Here is a 22,724-nt window from a genome sequence, read left to right as displayed (position 1 = left end):
TATTTTCCTGATGTGTTTTGTGATTTTCTCTTTAGAAGTATATGTTGGATATTCCTGTATATAGCCCTATGCAAGAAATGTTTTCAGTGCAGCTGTATAGTAATTGCTTTGATCTGGAATGAAAAACTAGTAGGGGGTGGCAACATCCTTCATGCCTTGCATTAAAGGAAAAGCCTATCTAAGACAGAATACTGCCAAGGTCACAAATGGAAACATCCCTTGGGACTCACTTAACTTTTATGCAAAGAAATTTGCTCCAGAGACTCAGATTGCACTAAGTCTAGCCTTCTTACATAGGAATTCCATCTACTTCAAGAAGTGGGACTAGTTGTAACTATTTTCATTCAAAGTTCTTTCCAGGAATGAAACTGAATTTTGGTTTATCATCAGTTCAGTGAAAACAGTTCAAAGAGCAGAGTTATATGGTAGTATTTCATTAATATAAAACCGATTTAAACTTTTAAAGCACTTTTTTTTTTTTTTAAGTCTTGGAGGTTCTGAAAAGCCTCCATATAACTAAATACATCAAAGCGATTATTTTGCAATGCAAAATGTACCTTTAGCTACATGTCAGTGAAACAATCTTCCACAGATATTTAAGAATGCCAGCCCATGTATATTTTTACTTCTCCTATGAAAGTTAATTGGTGGTAAAATAATTGTTATTAATTATGGCAATCTGTGGTTAGAAAAAGGTGATATTAACAATCCAGTTAACAAGATGAAGATAGGAAAAAAATCCCTGCCCTTAGAAATGGTGAGAGTTTGTACCCATATTCTTGAAGGCATATCTCCAAAAGTGTGAAGGTTAGGTTCTGTATATATCCGTGTTCTCATTCATATGTAGTTATTATCATTAAACGTGTAATATAAAAATTGACTTCTGGGCCACTTAGTAGTAAATTTCACCCTATGTTTCCTAGCATCTTAAATGACCTCTATAAAATGGTTATTATTGGCCATGCATAGGCATGCAAATGTATCATTTTCATCAGTAGGATAGTTTAAAATATTGATTTTTATGAGTTCTAAATTTCATGGGGAGAAATGCATATGATGCTTTGAGTTGCTTCAAATTGGAACTACATGTTTAAAAAAGAATGCAAACCAAAATACCAAACTATAAGCCTCTAATTACAGAATTCATCTAACAGCTGTTACACAGGCAATGTTTCCATTGATAGTAGGAGAGGATTGCCTACATAATGAACACAGTTTTAGACTTTGTGACTGAGCAAATAGTCATATTACTTTTTAACTCTATTTTTGAGATTTTAAAAAAGTAAGAGTTAACAAGTAAAGAAATAAATGCAGATACTGAAAGGGCTATACCATAAACAGGTAGCATTTTGTTTCTCTGAGTCTGGGTTTAAAGCTATAAAGTACTAAGAAAATAGTCTATTGAAAAATAAACTGGTTCTACTATAAACGTCCTAATGATACATATGCTGTCATAGGTATCTGACCATGTCAGCACTATGACCAACACCACCATGCCACCTATATACTTGCCTGACAATATTGATTGAAAAGGATAGCACAGTTGATTTTGTGTGTGATGTAATAGAAAATACCATTAAAAGTGGCTACTGAATGAGTTTTCTTTCTCCTCATTACAATCTGTCTCCCCACCACCAACAACTATCAGGAAAGTGTCTCATTATTGCAATGATTTGAGACACAAACGTATTTTAGAAATTAGCACTTCAATAGTGCTTTATAAATTACTTTCACATCCAGACTCCCACTGAATTCTCACAAAGTCATTGCATGGTAGATAATGTTATTGCAATTTTCAAGATAAGGCAAGGCCACTGTGGCCTAGAAAGAGAATATTATCCAAGGACATATAGGTTAGCAAGTGAAAGAATCACCAGCATGCCCAGATCACCTGATATCCCAAAGTCTTCTTACTCCAAAACAAAATCTCTTTCCATTGTAAAAATAAAATTACAATCTTGGGAGTCACAATTATACAGATGCAGGAGAAGTGGCCAAACTTCCTGTCTCTATTGTTAAACACAACAGGGAGGGAGGATCGAGTTTAAAGATAAATTTTTTTTCTTTAAACACCACAAAGACCTTTTCTTTATATGAAAAATGTTTTTATTTCAAAGAGAATAAGTGTAAAGATTGTCCTGATAAAGTCATATTCTCTTATTTCTTATAATACCTTTCATCAATCTCATACCTCTTCTACCATGTAGAAAAAGTTGTATCGACAATTTGTAACCAGTAATCCAAATCAAATTATGTATTATTCTACTTAGATAAAATGCTTCTTACTTTCACAGAGCTGGCATTTTTGTTTTGTTTCAGAGATGGTGAACTGTGTTTGAGTCGATCCCTTGTCAATAGTTCTGATAAAATCATTCGAAAGGCTGGCTCTTCAATCTTCCAGCACTCTGTAGAAGGTTGGAAAATCAATTCCTCTTTGGTCCTGGAAATAAGGTGAGTTTCTTCAACTAGCCATAATAAATTTCACATCATGTTCTCGAATACGTTGGACTTCACAAACTTATATTGAATGCTTGATTTATAGTTTAAGTATGAATACTTTAGTAAAAGAGTGGACCAGCTCTACTTAATGTTGATCAATGAAGGCTATGAAACCATAAAACTGAAATCATTATGCAGTCAGAAATTTAAGGATGAATATGTGAGTTTTGAATATACTGTCTTTATTCTAATGGAATAAAATATTCAACAGAATACTAACATTTAATAGACTTTTTTATTCTATTACTCAGGATGGACATATATTTTGAGAATTGTCTTTATCTTCTTTATTAAGTCTTCATACATTTCTTCTATCTTTTCACACTGGATGAAAGTAGAGCCTATCCAACTCCTATTTTGCTGACTATTCTAAATAAGTTTTATTTACTCTATAGATGGATATTTCTATGTGAGTTTCTGTAATGAAAGTCTCAGTAATTATATCCTAAATTGGCAAAAGGCAGAAAATAAATTTTCTAGAGTACTGGTTTATTCTTTGTAAGATTTTGGCATTTTGCCTGAAACAAGCTCTCGAAATCAAACTCAATGCCTGCATATATCTATTATATCTTATTTTCTTCTAGTACAATTCTACAACTAATAAGAAGGTTAGGGCCTCCTGAGCATGGAGGAAGCAAACACATCATGTTTTCCTACAACTACATTGCTATGTTGGTTGATATGTTTAAATCAGAGCATTTCAGTAAATCAAACTCTTTGAAAGTTTTAGAGAATTATCCTTTACATAATAAAATCATTGCAATTTCATATTGGCAAAATTCTAATTATTCAATGAATGGACATTACTGCACAGATTTTGTAAGTCATTACAAGGATAAACCATTGATCTGTCTCTCTGGGTTTCTATCTACTCACTTCTTGGATCATACCTACATGTCATGTAGATCATGAGCGACTTGCAGGAAGAGTCTGCTAACACTCATCTTCAGAATATACATAGCAGTTCATAAAATGCATTGCAGCAAAGACACTCACTCCATGTTGAAATACACTTGAAAGATTGGAAATTTTTTAAAAAGATGGGTGCCAGGGAAATTCAGGAATAGTTTGTTTTGAAGCTTTGGAAGTGGCTGGAATGGGAAACAGGAATCAAACCATGGCAATATCAAATAGTGTGTACTTGGTTGCTTTTAGTTATGGGAAATTTTGTGTATTTGTAGGCAGTGTACAAGAATGAGGAGATGAGTAGGGTCTGATGACAGAGTCTATAAATTGGTGTCTTCTGGGTAGAATATGGTCAGCAAGCAAGATTTATTTCAACTGGATAAATAAAAACCCTTAAAACCAGTATTAAATTAGGAGATTCCTTTAAAAGTACAGATTTCCATATACTCTTAAGAAAATGAAAAATTTGACAACTCTGGTCATAAATACAGGCATGGTTTAGTTTAAAACAGAATAAGGATTCATATTTCTTGGAGGTAGATATTGGAAGGAGAGAAATATGGGTGATTTATAAAGGAAATATTTGATCTATAAGGATGTCTCAAAAGGAACTTTCAAACTGAAAGATTTGGCAAGAAAGGAGCCAATTAGGAAAGGCTATGCAGATCAGGTAAAAGAAAGTAATGGAAGAAAGTAAAGTAAAATAAGAAATTGTAATAGTTTAATTAATATATCTAAATATTATATCAGATAAGGTAAAGTCTAATAAGTAAATTCAAAAAGTAATTAGCGATAGTTTAAGTAATATATACTTCCTAGTATCTATACAAAAATGAGGCTACAGAGGTACATTTTGCTATTTTTAAGATATTCAAGCTAAGGGTATTAAATATAAATTGAGCCAAGCAAATCATTATTGTAATTTTATAAATTAATGAACATTGCATTCATATCTGTGAAGGTGATCTGTTTTAAATTATAACAGATGATATTATGTATGAAATGTTAGTACTCTTTTCATATGATTCTCCTTAACAGGTAAAGAAGTAAACAATAAAAAATTGAGCAAATATTGAATAATACATACAAAGTTGTCACTTCCTTACAAGGAAACAATAATTTGTAAAACTATTATTGTACAACATGAAAACAGTTCATAAAAATTATAATTGCCTATAGCATTAGTGATTTGTGAGTATTAATCAGCTTGACACCTGTAATAAAAAATTTAGAATATGAAAATGTCCTATTGTTAGCTTAGCTCTTGTTTTTCATACTGGAAACTAACCATAAACTAATTTGGATTATTATCTTTCTTTATTTCTTCCCCACATCTGTAACATTTATGAAGAACCATATTACTTGGTTTCTGTGAGTGGGTGTGGGCATATTTTACAAGTGTTTTTAAAATTCTACTTTGAAGTTTTGATTAAGATATTACAACTAATCATTTTTGATCTTACATGATTAAACCATGCTTACAAATCTTTCTCATTTTAAAAATCTCATTAAACTTATAATGCTCTTGTAACATTCCTAATAAATTATTTATCTATTTGTATTAACATGTGAAGCAGTCACTGATGATAAGTTGTTTTTCCCTACATTTGTAGGAATGATTTTTTTCTTATTACTAATTTTTTCAACCCTATATATACTCTACTACTTTCATAAACACATCAAGAATTAATTCATATATGTTCATCAAACAACCGTACCTCTGGGGAGTTTTTTGAGAGAGATGGTTCCACCTTCATGGTACTTTGGAAATTCATCAAGATTTAGAAGAGTTTACCCATTCCACAGCTAACTTCACAATTAAAATAATTACCTTGGTTAAGGACTTGATTTTATTGGTAGTAGTTTGTTCTTTGTTATTGTAAGCTAAGAAATGACATATTTGGGGCTCCTGGGTGGTTCAGTCAGTTGAGCATCTGTCTTCAGCTCAGGTCATGATCCCCGGGTCCAGGGATTGAGCCCCACATCGGGCTCCCTGCTCTGCAAGGAGCCTGCTTCTCCCTCTCCTGCTCCCCCTGCTTGTGCTCTATTTCTCTCTCTCTGTCAAATAAATAAATAAAATCTTAAAAAAAAAAGAAATGACATATTTAAGATGTATCAGATGTTTGTGAGTAAATCTATAAACATTGTACCAAGAGAGTATTTGGTCATGTCCAACACTTGTGACTTGACACTTTTTTCCCCATTTTGGGTTTTGTTTTTTTTTTATTTTCCCCTCATTCTTCATATGCTGAATAGAAACCTAAGGAATTACAATACCAGATGTGGATGCATAGAGATATATGAGCTCAACTACTCATCAAGGCACATCATAATTAGAAGGACTATTTTCAAGTCAGTATCATCCCATGTCAAGGTTTTTAAACGGATCAAACTCGCAGGTTAACTAAACCTAACTGCAAATTTATATATGCTTTCCTACCAAAAGGAACTTGCTGTTGCATGCATTGATTTACTTTAGAGAAAGGTCCATATACAAATCTTCTACTCGCTCTGTTCAATAAGTAGCCGGAGGAGCACATCTTGGATCATACAACTTGTTAGTGGCAGAGTCAAGCTTCAAAGCTAGGCCTATCTAACTAGAACCAAAGCTCTTATCATGAAACAAATTTCTTGGAAGACTCTATTTTAATACTAAAAATGCAGCCTTATGCAGTACACACAATGGAGAGTTTTTTTGCTCCAAAATAATAAAATATATTATTCATCCAGTATTACTAAATCCTGGGTCAAATAATCAAATGGCCATCTGAGGTGTAAATTAAACTAAAAAATGCTTTTCTTTAAGCATTTTGAGACCATTTTGCCTTTTCATTTGGCTGCGTAGGATTTTTCTTCGATGCTAGAATATCTTTCTATAACAGCTGGGACCCGAAGCTCAGAAGCCCTAACAAGCTACAGGTTATGTTCTTTCAGTGCTTTGAAGAATCTTGCCTTGCGAAAATAATCTTTGAGACAAAAAATTGTGTGTTCTCTCCACTTTTTTGTAGGCATAATGAAACACTCAGCACTTCTTAAACCTTTTTAAATTTCTTTTTAGTAAACCACGTTAGTAACAATTGAATTGATTTGGTGATTTTTGTCTGAAGTCCAAAGTTGCAAAAACTGATTCCTAATATATGTATCATAACCTAATTTGCTTCTCAACTTGTGATACATTCCAGCTGTAAGATTTGTCTTAACAATACTTGCTGATGGAGTCAACAGTGTCATTTAGATTAAATTTTAGTTGCCACAGCACGTATGCTTGTTGTTGACAAGAAACCTACAGAGAAGAAAGAGTGGCACCTGGTGATAGGTTAGCTATATTTAACATTTCACAAGTGAAAACAATGTTTAGTAAATTAATTCTCTGGAACTCTGCAGCTGCTATTTCAAGTGATGTGTGATGTTGAAAGGGAAGTTCTAGTTGAAAATTCAGTTGAAAAGTTTCTGTATAAAATCTATTCCTGTCAGTTGAACAGTCTCAACCGGCCTTTCAGTTTAAACCAGCATTGCCTAACAAAAAATAATCTTTATGACTAAGATTTTTAGTCTCACTAAAAGTGAAACATATTTTTAGATCTTTCAGTTATCTTTAACATTAAGACAGTTGCTGAATTTAGGATTTTGCTTATTAATAGGGTTTCAAAAGTTACATTATGCCCACAAAATGACAGTTAAAATCCTATAAGGGATCTTTTTTGTTGTTGGTCTGCAGTCACGCACACAAAACACAACCCCTGCTTTAAATATCTGGTAATGACTTGATCACCTATCAGGAAAACTAGTATTGAGACAGCCTGCATATTAAACTTTAGCTTTTGTTGATTCATGTTTCTTTCTTTTTATTTTTTTTAAAGATTTTATTTATTTATTTGACAGAGAGAGACACAGCGAGGGGGAGTGGGAGAGGGAGAAGCAGGCCCCCTGCGGAGCACGAGCCCGACGCAGGCTTTATCCCAGGACCCTGGGATCATGACCTGAGCCGAAGGCAGAGACTTAATGACTGAGCTACCCAGGCGCCTCGATTCATGTTTCTTTAGAACCCAGAAGTTAAACTGAATTTCTTTTCTATCTTTCTCATTCTGAAATAATTTTGTTTAATCTGCTCTCTTCATTTATGTCAGTTATCTGAGCAAAAGCATACATGTTCTTGGTGATACTGAAAATACTGTTCAGTTCACTGTAAGAGTTTTTCATGCTTCCGGTGACATTTAGTTAATTGTATTTAAGCACTAGTTTTCTTTTTTTCATATATTTACAGTGTGAATAACAACTAGACTTAGCAAATCCACAGAACGTTTTATAGTCCATTACATCTATAATCTAAAAAATGCCTAGTGGTGCCTGGGTGGCTCAGTTGGTTAAATGTCTGCCTTGGGCTCAGGTCATGATCCCAGGGTCCCTAGGATCTAGCCCGAGTCCGGCTCTGTGCTCAGAAAAAAGTCTGCTTGTCCCTCTCCTCTTCTCTCCCCCCAATGCTTGTGCACATGCTCTCTCTCTTTCAATAACTAAAATTCTTAAAAAAATAAAAAATAAAATAAAAAATGCCTACAGTTTGTTAGGGAGGGAAAAAAAAACCCTAACCTTTCCTTACTGTTTCCAAAAAAAAAAAAAAAAAAAAAAAAATTAGGCATTGAAGCCACAATACTGCTCACTCATAGTAATTATTTTCAGTTTTTCTTGACTCCTACACCAGGAATCTTAGTTCAAATAATTTTCCGTGCATAGATGTAAGCCCTAAGATGGAAACTAGAAGTTTAGTTCAATATAAGAAAAATAACTTACTGGAGACATTCAAGGTTCCATTTCACCCTTCTTTCAGTTTAAAAACGCAAATACTCCCCTAACAGAATAAACAATTGTTGAGCCTATAAGACAGTTTTGGAAGAACACATTGTATTATCTGAATTTAATAATTATGTCATTTATCTCAAGAGTTAGGCAATGTGGTATCTTTTGAAATTTTGCCGAACTTTTTTTTTCTTTAAAGATTTTATTTATTTATTTGAGAGAGAGAGCACAAGTCCAGGGAGGGGCAGAGGGAGAGGGAGAAGCAGGCTCCCCACTAAGTAGGGAACCCTACACAGGGCTCCATCCCAGGAACCTGGTGTCATGACCTGAGCCCAAGGCAGACCCTTAACCAACTGAGCCACACAGGCGCCCCTGAAATTTCGCTGAACTCTTATTATCCACTTTTTTTATATCAATTTTCCCTAAGAGTGAACAAATTAAAGATGTTCTATTATACTCAGGAATGTAAAAGACCTATGTTTAAAATATTTTGTTGCTAAATTTCTATAACACAACAAAGGTTCTGTTATTGTAAAGTCCCTTGTACTATCAGTTGACAAGCATTTGAGTGTTAGCTTGTTTCGTGAATAAAAGTATTTTCCCCTTTTGGATTTCCAAGTTAAAAAGTCTTCTTTCAAATCTGGATATCTGGTCTATTCACGTCACACTTGCAAATATTTCACTACTTGTGAGTTACATCTTCAAGTACCTACAACAGTCTTAAACTATGTTCGAAGGAAAATGATAATACCAGCTAGTTTGGCGATTTGACCACATCCGTGCAGTTTTTATTTTAGAGCCAGCCTTGTCATTTCCACAGGAAATGAGATTTTTTTTGAAATACAGGTGTCAGGCATCACTACATTTTTTTTCCCCAAGCAATTTCATTTGTAGGGCATTTATACAGATTTTCATCTATAAATTCAACTTATGAACCTGATATTCTGACTGAAGAAAAAAATTCAAAAAATATTTTATTTTCCAGAGACTTAATGAACATATACCTTGTGTATCAAGCCTGGTCAAAGTTTTCAGTCAACTGGTTTTCTAATAAGAGTACACATTAAACTGGGACCTATTTAAAGCAAACCAGAACTAAACAAAAAGGAAGATTTCAGTTATTTTCCATCCCTTCTTGCTAGTCATGCTTCTGGCTTGTAAGTGTGATTGGGGGAATTGCCCTTTCGGTGGATTAATGGGAGTAGGTTGTATTGTGCTCAGCAGTAGCATTTATGAATGCGGTAGAGCTTAAAGAGTAATAGCACCAAAGGAAAACATGCCTGTCATATCTTAAATGTCATAACAATGGTATTGTTTCTAGCACTCTGAAAACACAAGCTTACAATAAGAGCACTTCCGTAACTAATATCCAATTTCCAGTCTGGAGAGAGCTTTTTTCAGATTGCTTCTGGCTGATACATGTTTGGTAGCTTGAGGATGAGGTGAGGTCAGATTTCTGTAGGAAGGCTCATAGTTTCTTTGGCCATATATTTCCCTCACAAACTTAGTAGGCTCCTGGGCCATTTCCTTGTACTTAATTACTGGTATAAATAACTGCACCCGAAGGTTTCTTCTGAACAGCTCTTCAGCCTCTGAGTCTCTTCTATTCCAGCCTAACCCTCCTTTCCCTTAATTTCCCTCCTAACTCATTTGAATCTATAAACTTAGGTGAGAAGGCAATGACTCTTGCTCCTGGGATGGCTCTGATCTACAGTTGTATCTCTTGCTAAGTGGGGTATTAGAAACATTTTGGAGGTCCCAATTTCCAGACTTTCACACAGTTTACATACAGGCCATTGCCAGAGATATTCCTTTCCTTCCAAGTTGAGCTTGCAACTTGGCTACTTCACGCCTGACTTTGCATCTTTTAGTGCCTTGCTAGAAGGAGCAACTAACATAAAACAGCACGGAAACTCCTTTTAACCATTTCTCCAAGAGCAACAGGCTTATTAGATATAGGATTTGAATCCAAAATTATTGCAGATCATCATTTTATTAGGTGTTTTGCTATATCATGCCAAGGTCACTAGCTTTCCAGCCAGCTATAGCTTTGTTTTCATTTTCCATAATCTAACTCAGCATTTACATATTGGTTTATACAGCATCTCACATCTGTTATCAGTTTCTTTAATACGCACAGGATAGGCTAAGCTTCCATCAAAAAAGAGTGATATCTTAAAATACAATGGATCAACATGTTGGAAGTTTATTTCTCTCTTGTATAGCCATGCACATTATACACTCATATCCCACATACGAAAACTCACATGACCAAAACCAGCTGCACTTGAGTTTGGAAACTTGCAAATTTTCTAGCTGAGCAGTCATGTGCCTGAGTAAAACTCAGAAGATTCAAATACTAAAAGGAAGACTGGAAGGAAGAACACTAAGGAACAGCTATCTCTGTCGGGCATAGTTTGGTGTTCTATCTATCCATTTTTCCCTCTAACATACCCATTTTTCTTCCTGGATTCTTGAGCTTCAAAGGACTTTCATATACTATAGTTTTATTCTTCTTCAAATAATTGTAATATACACATGATTTGGATTAATGTATATAAATTTATTGGGAAGTTTAATCCTTTTAATAGAGTTAAGTAAGATATAATTCCAAACCATTTTATTTCTATTTACCTTAACTAGACAACACTGAACAAAACAAAATGACTATAGAGAATTAATTAAAGCTAGCAGAATATCTAGTTATGCAAAGTCAAGTCATGGTATTTTCATTTTATTTAATAAACTAATTTTTCTTATTTTTTTCTTCAAGTTTTTATTTAAATTCTCTTTAGTTAACATATAGTGTAATATTGGTTTTAGGAGTAGAATCTAGTGATTCATCACTTATATGTAACACCTAGTGCTCATCCACAAGTGCCCTCTTTAATACCCATCACCCATTTAGCCCATCTCCCTGCCCACCTCGCCTCCAGCAATCCTCAGTTTGTTCTCTACAGTTAAGATTCTCTTATGGGTTGGCCTCCTTCTCTTTTTTTTTTTCCCCTTCCCTTATGTTCATCTTTTTTTCTTAAATTCTACATATGAGTGAAATCATATGGTATTTGTCTTTCTCTGACTGATTTTGCTTAGCATAATATACTCTAGCTCCATCCACCTTGTTGCAAATGGGAAGATTTTATTCTTTTTGATGGCTGAGTGTATATATCACATCTTCTTTATTCTTATCCATTTATCAGTGGATGGACATTCGGGTTCTTTCCATAATTTGGCTATTGGTGACAGTGCTGCTATAAACAGTGGGGCGCATGTGCCCCTTTGAGTCAGTATTTTTGTATCTTTTGGGCAAATACCTAGTAGTGCAATTGCTGGATAGTAAAGTATTCTTTTTTTAATTTTTTGAGGAAACTCCATATTGTTTTCCACAGTGGCTGCACAGAATAAACTAAATTTTCTGTATCATTTTTCACTCCATAAATAGATGTATATACTATATTTATTTACCAAATCATTGAGAAACTATAAGCACATGATTTTTTTAAGAACAAATTCAGTATCAATAGAATCTACTTAATTGGTTGGTTTAATTACCACCTGACAATTTAAGATTAGTAGTGTGCCAATTTACATTTTATCATATGTTACTTTATACATGATATCACCAGTTCTTGGATATGTTGTCATTAATGGAAAACTTTGCTTGTATTTCCATATAGGAAGAACATTCTTCGTTTCCTAGATGCGGAAAGAGATGTCTCAGTGGTCAAGAGCAGTTTTAAGCCTGGTGATGTCATACACTATGTCCTAGACAGGCGTCGGACACTAAATATTTCTCAGGATCTTCACAGCCTCCTACCCGAAGTTTCACCAATGAAAAACCGCAGATTTAAGACCTGTGCAGTTGTTGGAAATTCTGGCATTCTGCTAGATAGTGAATGCGGAAAGGAGATTGACAGTCACAATTTTGTAATAAGGTGAGCTTTCTTCTCTTCCTAAAGATTGTAATTTCTTCCAAGATGTTTTACTGAGGTGTAGAAAACTGACAGAAATGTGTAAGTCTAGTATTAACATTAAGGATTATTGAAAGGTCAAATACTTATTTATGATATGTTTTTCTGTGTAGTGTTCAAATTTACATTTACCCTGGGATATAAAATTAAAATTATATGGTCATTGAAAGGAAAGGTGATTTTATTATAGCAGTAAGATTCACACCAGGTTTTTTTTTTTTTCAAATTACAATTCTATTAGATTTAATACATAGGAAAATGACTTTTATTAATAGTTTTTCTTTTATGTCCATTAATTTAATATTAATTCATTCCTTCAATAATATAGTTAATAGTTAATTATTAGTTAATTAAGTTAATTTTTATATTAGTGAATGGATTAATTCATTTAATCCACTTAATTGATATATTTGCAATCCTTTTTGTATACAATAAATTATATTCATTTATTCATAAAGATTATGAACATTTCTATGTAATGATGTAATAAATGTAAGCAATTTTACCCTTTTAATGACAATTATTTAGCAGATTCTAAGAATATAACAAGTTCATAAAGCAAGTTTCTAAAAAGTATATACATAAGTTTACATTTGATATCTTGCACCAAATTCTCTGCATTATTCTTTACATGTGGTATTTATGTATGTTAGTATATTTTAGTTTTTGAGTTTTCTCACATAATTAAACATACCTGTTTTTCATTGATGGTCAGCAGATGTTTGATGAGTCATGTGTTTGGTTAACTTTAACTGAAAGAAACAGCAATAGAAATGGGATTGGGATGAAATCATAGATACTAGTTTTTCGTTTCCAATTCATGCATCTGGACGTTGATTTTTTTTGGCTTTTTTTAGTTCTTCAGGAAAATTTGCTCAATGAATGAAGTATGTATGTTGAAATATGAAATAGTTCAATGTAAAGATAGCTAGATTTTTAGTTTTTCAGAGTCTGAGGATGAATTGGTGGTCTGCAAATTTTTTTTTAAAATTAAGGAAACAAATCCATTATGAAACAGGAAAATTCAAAGTTTTTCAGGACCTACACTGCATTCTTCTATTGTGAATAATACTAGTCATATAAACTCAGTCATAATTATGTAAAACTGAATACTAATACAACAAAAAATGTGTAATATTGAGGGGATTGGAGAGGAGAGAGGTGTGTGTAATGGGGAAAATTCAGTCGAGATCTAATATAGAGAGGTCAGTAAAACAGTATCAACACATTATTAAAAAACTATGATAAACAGAAAGAAGTGGTTGTCTCTGGAGAAAAAAGTCGGAGATGAGTAGAGAAAAGGTGGAGAATTGCCGTCTTTCACTACCAGTCTAACAATATTATTTTGGTTTTTCTTAATTGTATATATGTATTTCTCTGATTAAAACTTAATTTAAGTAAGTTTCAGTTTTAAAAGTTGCCCCAGGGGCGCCTGGGTGGCTCAGTTGGTTAAGCGACTGCCTTCGGCTCAGGTCATGATCCTGGAGTCCCTGGATCGAGTCCCGCATCGGGCTCCCTGCTCAGGAGGGAGTCTGCTTCTCCCTCTGACCCTCCCCCCATCTCATGTGCTTTCTCTCTCATTCTCTCTGTCTCTCAAATAAATAAATAAAATCTTTAAAAAAAAAAAAAAAAAGTTGCCCCAGGCAATTGAAATATACAGCACTGGTTAAGAGCCACCACAGTAAAATGGGATTGAGTTTTTTTTTTTTATTATGTTATGTTAATCACTATACATTACATCATTAGTTTTTGATGTAGTGTTCCATGATTCATTGTTTGCATATAACACCCAGTGCTCCATGCAGAATGTGCCCTCTTTAATACCCATCACCAGGCTAACCCATCCTCCCACCGCCTCCCCTCTAGAACCCTCAGTTTGTTTTTCAGAGTCCATCGTCTCTCATGGTTCATATCCCCCTCTGATTTCCCCCCCTCTTCATTCTTCCCCTCCTGTTATCTTCTTCTTTTTTTTAACATATAATGTATTATTTGTTTCAGAGGTACAGGTCTGTGATTCAACAGTCTTACACAATTCACAGCGCTCACCATAGCACATACCCTACCCAATGTCTATCACCCAGCCACCCCATCCCTCCCACCCCCACCACTCCAGCAACCCTCAGTTTGTTTCCTGAGATTAAGAATTCCTCATATCAATGAGGTCATATAATACATGTTTTTCTCTGATTGACTTATTTCGCTCAGCATAATACCCTCCAATTCCATCCACGTCATTGCAAATGGCAAGATTTCATTCCCTTTGATGGCTGCATAATATTCCATTGTGTATATATATACCACATCTTCTTTATCCATTCATCTGTCGGTGGACATCTTGGCTCTTTCCACAGTTTGGCCATTGTGGACATTGCTGCTATAAACATTGGGGTGCATGTACCCCTATGGATCCCTACATTTATATCTTTGGGGTAAATACCCAGTAGTGCAATTGCTGGATCATATGGTAGCTCTATTTTTGACTTTTTGAGGAACCTCCAGGGATGTGGAGAAAGGGGAACCCCCCTACACTGTTGGTGGGAATGCAAGCTGGGATTGAGTTTTTAAATCAGGCAGCTCATTGTTAAAATACAAACTGTTAATTTTGTGGTTGTAGGTGAGTCCATTAATCTGCCTAAAACCCAGTTTGCTCAACTATTAAAAGAAGATAAAAATACCTACTTTGAAAAAGCAGAGAATTAACAATAAACCTGCCTTAGTGCTTGATATATACACAATAAGTAGTATTTGTTCTAACAAAATATCTCATTTACATGTGAGTAAAACTTAAAACTCATAGAACACCTGTTTTTTTCCAGTGGAGCTTTTCAGTCCTAAAGGTGATCTGTAAGGTACTGACCCTGAGGGCCTGGGGCAGAGCCTCCAGAAGGACTTTAAGAGATAAAAGTCACCATTGTTTGGAGAGAGAAAGATTTATAAACTATTTGCAGTTTTGCAAAAAAAAAAAAAAAAAGATAGCTGGGAAAGTATACCAATTTGCTATGTTGATTACCTGGAGTCTTGAGGTTATACTGGAATTCACCCTGTAAAAGTATAGATCTTGAAAGAATTCTTTTGAAATGTTGTCTTAAAAATAAATATACTTAAGTATTAATCATAAATAGGCAATATTTTTTCATAAAACAATAAGAGCCATGAAAATTATAATAGAACACTATCAGGTGAATACATTTCATAACAGTGAATATAACTACAAACATTTTACTTTATTATTTTACTTTTTCTCATTTGGATGCAGGATCAGAGATTGATTATACATCAGTTGAGCCTTTAAAAACCTGAACCATTATATTGACTGGACTGAGTTGGGGAGGAACTCTGTCAACATGTAGATATACAAACAAAATTGTGTCCAAAGAGGAGGTAAAAATATTTAATTAGGGAATGACAATGGAAATGGAGGTAATGAGCTCCAAACATTGAAGTCTGTGTGAAGATGGTTGTGAAAGAAAACTAAGGCTAGGGCGCCTGGGTGGCTCAGTCAGTTAAGTATCTGCCTTTGGCTCAGGTCATGGTCCCAGGGTCCTGGGATTGAGCCATGCATTGGGCTCTCTGCTCAGAGGGGAGCCTGCTTCTCCCTCTGCCTGCGGCTCCCCCTGCTTGTGTTCTCTCTCTCCCTCTGACAAGATGATCTTATCAAAAAAAAAAAAAAAAAGAAGAAGAAGAAGAAGAAAAAAGAAAGAAAAACCAAAGCTTGTAGAATTTCTGAAGAGGCTAAAAATCAGAGATCAGGAAAAATGAAGTAAAGATTTTATAGCAGAAGTGGAAATTGTTGCAGTGTAAAGAAGAGAATTTTCAAGTTTGTTAATACAGGATCTACATGTGAATGACTTCTTGTTCTTACATCCCTCTAAGCTTTAACCCTGGGATGTATATAACTTACCGGGTTCAGCCCCACTTCTGATTCTGAAATTAAGACTGTAGTCTTAACACTTCTGTCAATTCACATAATTACCACTTCTTTCTTATAGTAAGAACAATTAAGACCTAGTATTTTAGCAACTTTAAAATCTATAATACAGGGCACCTGGGTGGCTCAGATGGTTAAGCGTCTGCCTTCGGCTCAGGTCGTGATCCCGGGGTCCTGGGATCGAGTCCCGCATCGGGCTCCCTGCTCCTTGGGAGCCTGCTTCTCCCTCTGCTTCTCTCTCTCTCTCTCTCTCTCTCTCTCTCTCTCTCTCCCTTTCTCTCTCTCCTCCTCTGTCTCTCATGAATAAATAAATAAAATCTTAAAAAATAAAAATAAAATCTATAATACAGTATTATTCACTATAGTCACTATGTTGTGCATTATGTCTCCAGAACTTTATTATCTACCCATTGCAAGTCACTTACTGGTGTTTGAGCATTTGCAAATGGTCGAGTGTTTTTAGGAATAGAGCTTAAAGAGGTTACTTATACTTTACTGAGCTATGATTATTTTTGAAACTTATTTAACAAGAACAAAATAATGACCAATCCTTTAAGTTTACAGCTGTATTATGGAGTTACCAAGAAGTATAAAAAATGAGGATAATCATCCTAACGAAGACATGAAAATTATCACCATAATTACTTTTGTTTTCTTTTCCTATTTTTTACTAGCTTCCAAAAATAGAAGTTGGAATATTCTAGATTAAAGTATGTACAAGGAAATATTTCTGATTTTAGGATAAGGTTTCTGATTTTATGAGGAAAACTTTAGCAAGAATCCACTTATGATTAGAAACAAATAACCTCTACAGGAAAATAATCTTGGTTGTATAATAGCTATTTGGGGAGTTCATTCATTTGAGTCTCATGGACACAGTAGTTTTCAATGACATATTATACCAAACTTCAATCCTTCCTAAAGCTCTTGTCTTTCTCATGGAATTCTTTCTCATCATCTATGTCTTAAATACGTTTTCCTTCCCCAAGTATGTTTGGCCATTCATTATTGTACACATGTCTCTTTTACCATAGAACATCATGAAGGACTTTTCTTAAAAACTCAGTCAGACCCTCACTCCTTGAAATAGTTTCCCACCCATATCAAACTGGTTAAGTTGTTACAAATTTTAGTAACAATCTTCAGAATCTTTCAAGGTTCTCACCTTCCTAGAAATGTACTGCATGTGTATCTGCATATCTAAAGATAGTTTTGGTTATTTGATTGCATGTATAGCCTGTGTTCCCAGGTTGTTTATTTGTTTCCCACTTCTCCTGTTAGTAAGTTTGTTAAGAGAGAGCCAAATTATGCCTGGTCTGTTTGCAGAAGGCACTAATTAGTTCTGTGACCCGTCAAGGATCAGGTTCATCTAGGTATTACATTCAACTTGACCTCTAACTTAATAAACCAAAGCATTTTTTTAAGAGAAAATCTTCATTTGACATTAATTTAATTTTAAACTTTATCTTTAGTTTTTTCAAAAGGATTTTATAAAAATAAAATGCTATCTTTTTTGTTTAATCATGTACCGATGCATTATTATATGCCCACAGGTATCTATTGTTCCAAGCAGTTGTTTTATTGGGGGAGGAGGGCATGGCATATATACGTGGCATTATTGTCCTGTGAAGTATGATTTTGGAGAATGCTATTTTTAATGCCCCACATAAGTATTTTAAAATTAGCCTGTGAAAAGTGCCTATTTGTATGTTTACACATATAATGGTAGCTATTCATAAATACAAACACACACACACACACACACACACACACACACATACACATTGTCATGCATTTCCTCTCCTAAAAGAGATACTCCTTTAGGTGGCAGTTTGTATCATCAATTAATCAATTAAATTAAATGCTGACTTCAGTGGGATATTACACAAATTAAAAGCCCTGGTCAATATTATGTTTAAAGTAAAAAAAAAAAAGTTAAAGCCTAGTTTTGATTCACTAATGACTGAGTAAATACTGAATTTATTGGTAAAATATATTCTTAAATGACAGGAAAATGTACTTAAATAACAGATTCCACATCTGTTGTTGATCTGTTGATTCCACATGTAAGTGATACCATACAGTATTTGTGTTTCTCTGACTTCACTCAGCATAATACCCTCAAACTCAATCCACGTTGTCACAAATGGCAGGAAAGGAAATATTATTTTAATATTATTCATTAGACCTACTTCTCTGGATATAGGCATTTTGAATTCTCTGAATCTGCTACCTTGGAACCAGAGGAAACTATGATTTCCTTTTATGTGCCTCTGCATCCATAGATTTGGCACAGGCCAGGATCTATACAGAAAGAATTTTCTGTGCGATGTATAATTTTATCTCCAATAGTGTCTTTTCCTGTCTGGGATAAGCTTGTCTTATCTTCAAATAAAATCTATATCTATGGCATTTTTAAGAAAAGGGAAGTACAATTTTAGGCCTAATAATAACTTTATTAATTAATAAAAACACATTCCAAATATTCAGTTGGATACTGTTACACTTCTAACATCATTTAATGATGTATGTAGACCAAAGAAGGAAAAATATATGTGATTTTAAAATTGTGAAACATTCCTTTGTACCAGTATTTATAGAAACAGGAAATTTAGAGGCTTCCACAAATGATTCTCTCAAATTCTTCTCCCATCCAAGTGCCACATCAACTACAGTTCTCCCCATGAAACACATTGGTTTTATATTATTCTTATTGTCATTTAAAATGAAAATGTGTTAAAAGGTAAACATTAAATTTTTTCTCAAAAGTACTAGTAACTTGCTACCTTAGTTTCTTCATACAACCAACCTTTATGAGTGCCAACCATGGGCCAGTCATGAATGGAGCACAATTACAGAAAGATGATCTTTACATTCCTTCTTGCAGGAGGCCTGTCTGTGTGGGGTCAGGAATAATCATGAAATGAGAAGTCTCTAAAGACACATGGTAAATTTAAAATATTTGTCTGTGGCCAACTCTGTTACTTCCAATTTTGCAGAATGATACAAAATATTTGAAAGAGAATATAAGGTATGCTTCCTGTACTGAATGAGACTGTTCAAACTCAGAATTTTACATGAAGTCTTTGAAATATTCCAGAAGAACTCTAGATAGGTAACTAACCTTTGGGTATCACATACAATACATTCTAAGAAGATATCATAGAGCATTACAAGGCATTAGTGTAGTGCCATGAGCTTTCTAACAGCCCAAGAACCTACCAAACAGCTACATACCTTATAGAATTAGCTAGGCCATCAATAGACTCAGTCACTTTACAAGGTGTAGAACAATATTCCAGTCACTCTAAAGAGCATGGTGACTTCTACTGTAGTTACATTGTAGGATAGTTGTACCCACTTTTAGAGTTTACATACAATCTGTGGAATAGTATGAATAGCACTTTCTCTGAGCTAAATTTAATTTCAATAGTTCTTTTTAATATCACATGAAGAAGAAGAATGATGTCACTAGAATCTTCATCACTAAGTTAAAAAATGGTAAGCATTAGAGAAAGTATCCTATTTATATTAATTTCTATATTTTATATTTGGGAGGCTTGACATATGCTAACTATTAGAGAGAGAAAATCAATGAGTGCTGCATAGGAAAAGCATCACACAGTATAAAGTTCAAGAGTCCAAGGAGAGTTCATTGTAAATGATATTTGATGAAGTTGTATGCCTTTCTGTGCTTTAGTTTTCTAATTCAGAAACTGAGATTATTGTATAAACTATATCTCTTTATCTAAACTGTTACAGTTTCCCTACTCACAGGGCCCACAGAGTGATAGAATTACTCTACAAAATCTCTGCTCTGTTTATTCCACATGTACATATTTAAAAGTATGCTGTAAAATTCCAAGAATTTAGAGTTTAGAAGACAATATATATCATATATATATAATTTATATGTAATCATAGACAAAGGAAAATAAGTTTAGAAAGCTACTTGTTTAAAAGTATCTTTTAAATCTGTTTTTAAATTTGTGTAGTTGTGAAATTATTAGAACAGTGTATATCTTACATTAAGCGGTGAAAATTGTTTTGGATTTTGGAAAACAATATTTAAAGTGCTTTTAAATTTTCCTGAAGTTATTTTTTCAATTTTTTCAGATAATTTACTCCATGTGAATTTACAAAACAGTACATTCTAATATTTGTGCTGTCTATACTCAAGAATTTTATGAGCTTAGCAATAGTGATTTTCTAATGACAAAAAAATTTCAGGTATTTCTTAATATTGATAATGAGAGATGGTGGAGAACAAACCTTCATTCCATCTTCTGTAATCTTCTCGCCTTGGTGTGGGAAAATGTGCATTCTTTCCTGTTTCTGGGTTGTCTGGTGATTGAGGGAAATGTCAGGCAAGCCATCCCTACTGGTTTTTCATAGAAGAGAGACTATGTCCAGTCTGTTAGAAGTAAATATGGTCCCACTCTGTACTACCTTTGACGGCATGTGGAAGCCTCTGAGGGAGGAGTTAATTAACAGTTGCAACCGGCAACTGTTATTTTTTTGACCATGATATGCAGCTCCTCACTGTGCTTAAACAGAGATGCTAAGAATCATGAATATGACTTAAGTGATTCCGAAATGGTTAACTGAGAGCTATAAAACACTTTTTCTGTTTGGGCTAGTTGGAATTTCAAATTTAATTTTGTTCATTTATTCTTTTCTTGATACCTCCTTTTTCTGTTTTATACTGTCCCTGTCTTCCCTCCAGCTTAGATTACTGTCTTCTATTTGCTTGGTTTCTCCTTTGTTAATCATCATCCTTAGTTCCTGCCATGCTTGACCAATTCACTCCTAATTTCCTATTGGTTCCTATTTTTTTTTCCTAAAAATATAAAACTAGCAATGAAGGATCAATTAAAATTATCTACCTACCTATATTTGTATATATATTTATATAAGTAAATCTGGCTACACAAATTGTAGTTCTGAAGTGCCAGTGTTGGCATCACCTGGAAGTCTGTTAGAACTACAGAATCTCAGAACTTGTACCAAACCTGCTGAGTCAGAATGGGCATTTGATCACAGTGCTCTGGTGATTTTTATGTGTATTAAGATTGGAGATGTATTGGACATCTAGTATACGTGGGCACTAAGCTCTAAGCAAGCTGGAAGTTCCAATATGTTTAATTTATTTAGCCTGTATCTTCAGGATTTAGCACCAAAATTGATATGTTGAGGTATATGCTATTTATTTATGGAATGAAAGAATTAATGTAGGACTTAAGAAAAATGTGGTTTGTGTTCATGTATTATTGTACACTGAATTTCAAAATTAATATGTAAGAGAAGTCATATATAAGTAAAGATCATTTAAACCCTTACAATTAAAGAGAAAATACAGAAATATGAAGAGTAGTGTAGTGAAATGCCCTAGATATTGGGGGTCAAAAAGCTGGGTTCCTGGTAATTAATAGAAGCATCATATTGGATAAATATCTAAACATCATTATTTCCACTGTCCAGTGATAATAATAATATAGGCCTATTATTTCAAAATGTTATTCTAAGTATCAGTTGTAAATATAATAAAGAGATGGATAAACTGTAAAGCTTAATATGAATGATACACAGTTGTTTAAGTGTTGTAGTTGAAAATTAAATTTGTCACTGCATTTCCTAATAGCCATGGCCATTGACTAGAAATGCAAATTCTCATTGTTTGATATAAACAAGAAGATATACTTTCTCCAAATTTATCAAATATGTACACAGTGGACACTGAATTACATAAAGAAAATATGGAATGCAAAGAGACAGGAACTCTTCTCAGATATGAGTGTCTGTCAAATCTAACTGTATAATGTTAGGAATAATTGTAGTGAAGATATATGTTTCTTCAGGAAGCTAAAGCAATAAGATAAAAATGTTTTACTTTATAATGATCAAACTTCCTAAGAAAAGGGATGGTATGTTTCAAAAAGAAAAGATGGAGGAATTGACTTTCCTTGACTGATACAATGCATTTTTATAACTCAATCAGTTCTTGATTCTCCACTAGTGGGTAATTTATGGCAAACTTTAAATCATCCTCTTGACCTTCTATGAATGCTAATTCCTTATAGCAAAATAGACTCTTTTCTGGTAAAGAAAAAATATTTCTTCATTTCTCTGTGTTCCTGAAAATGGCCTTAGTTCTTTCTTCTTCACTCTGGCAGAACATATGTTTGTCCTTAACTCAAGTGTGTTAACTACTAACAGTTAAGTTTCTGGTAGTGAGCCAGATCCAAGGCATTAGAAAGATTTTTAAAAACTCATTTTGATTAAAATAACCACTTGATATTTTAGGGATAGTTCCACTACATATGCAATATTTGCTCCATTTAATTTCTACCATATTTTTACTTGCTATTTTAGTCATATTTTGGATTTATGAAATTTTATACCTTATACAAAACTAATTACCTTTGTGATTTCTATTGATTTTAATCATAAAATTTATGTTCTAAGTAAAAATCAGAATTCCATTTTATAATTATAATTTTTTATGATTTTTAAAATTTAATTTAAAACCAAATACAGATTTCATTATGGATTGTGATCTGAAGTGAAGCTCTAACTTTTTTTTCCCCCAACCATATAATTCCTTGGATAAAAAGATTTTATCTAAA

General features: G+C 33.7%; 1 protein-coding gene across 1 annotated transcript in view; it reads left to right on the top strand.

Annotated features, from left to right (window-relative positions):
- The window catches only part of ST8SIA4 (ST8 alpha-N-acetyl-neuraminide alpha-2,8-sialyltransferase 4), a 97,884-nt gene that overhangs the window by 4,472 nt on the left and 70,688 nt on the right, over nucleotides 1-22,724 (top strand). Inside the window, exons 2-3 of the mRNA XM_025866843.2 lie at nucleotides 2,320-2,451; nucleotides 11,877-12,134. Coding sequence (XP_025722628.1) covers nucleotides 2,320-2,451; nucleotides 11,877-12,134 — 390 coding nt within the window. The remainder of the gene's footprint in view (nucleotides 1-2,319; nucleotides 2,452-11,876; nucleotides 12,135-22,724) is intronic.

Source organism: Callorhinus ursinus, unplaced genomic scaffold (assembly GCF_003265705.2).
Source record: "Callorhinus ursinus isolate GAN/ISIS: 27379988/994484 unplaced genomic scaffold, GSC_fseal_2.0 scaffold3, whole genome shotgun sequence".
Lineage (NCBI taxonomy): Eukaryota > Metazoa > Chordata > Mammalia > Carnivora > Otariidae > Callorhinus > Callorhinus ursinus.
The sequence above is the reverse complement of the archived record's forward strand: the minus strand, read 5'-3'. Positions and strand labels throughout refer to the sequence as shown.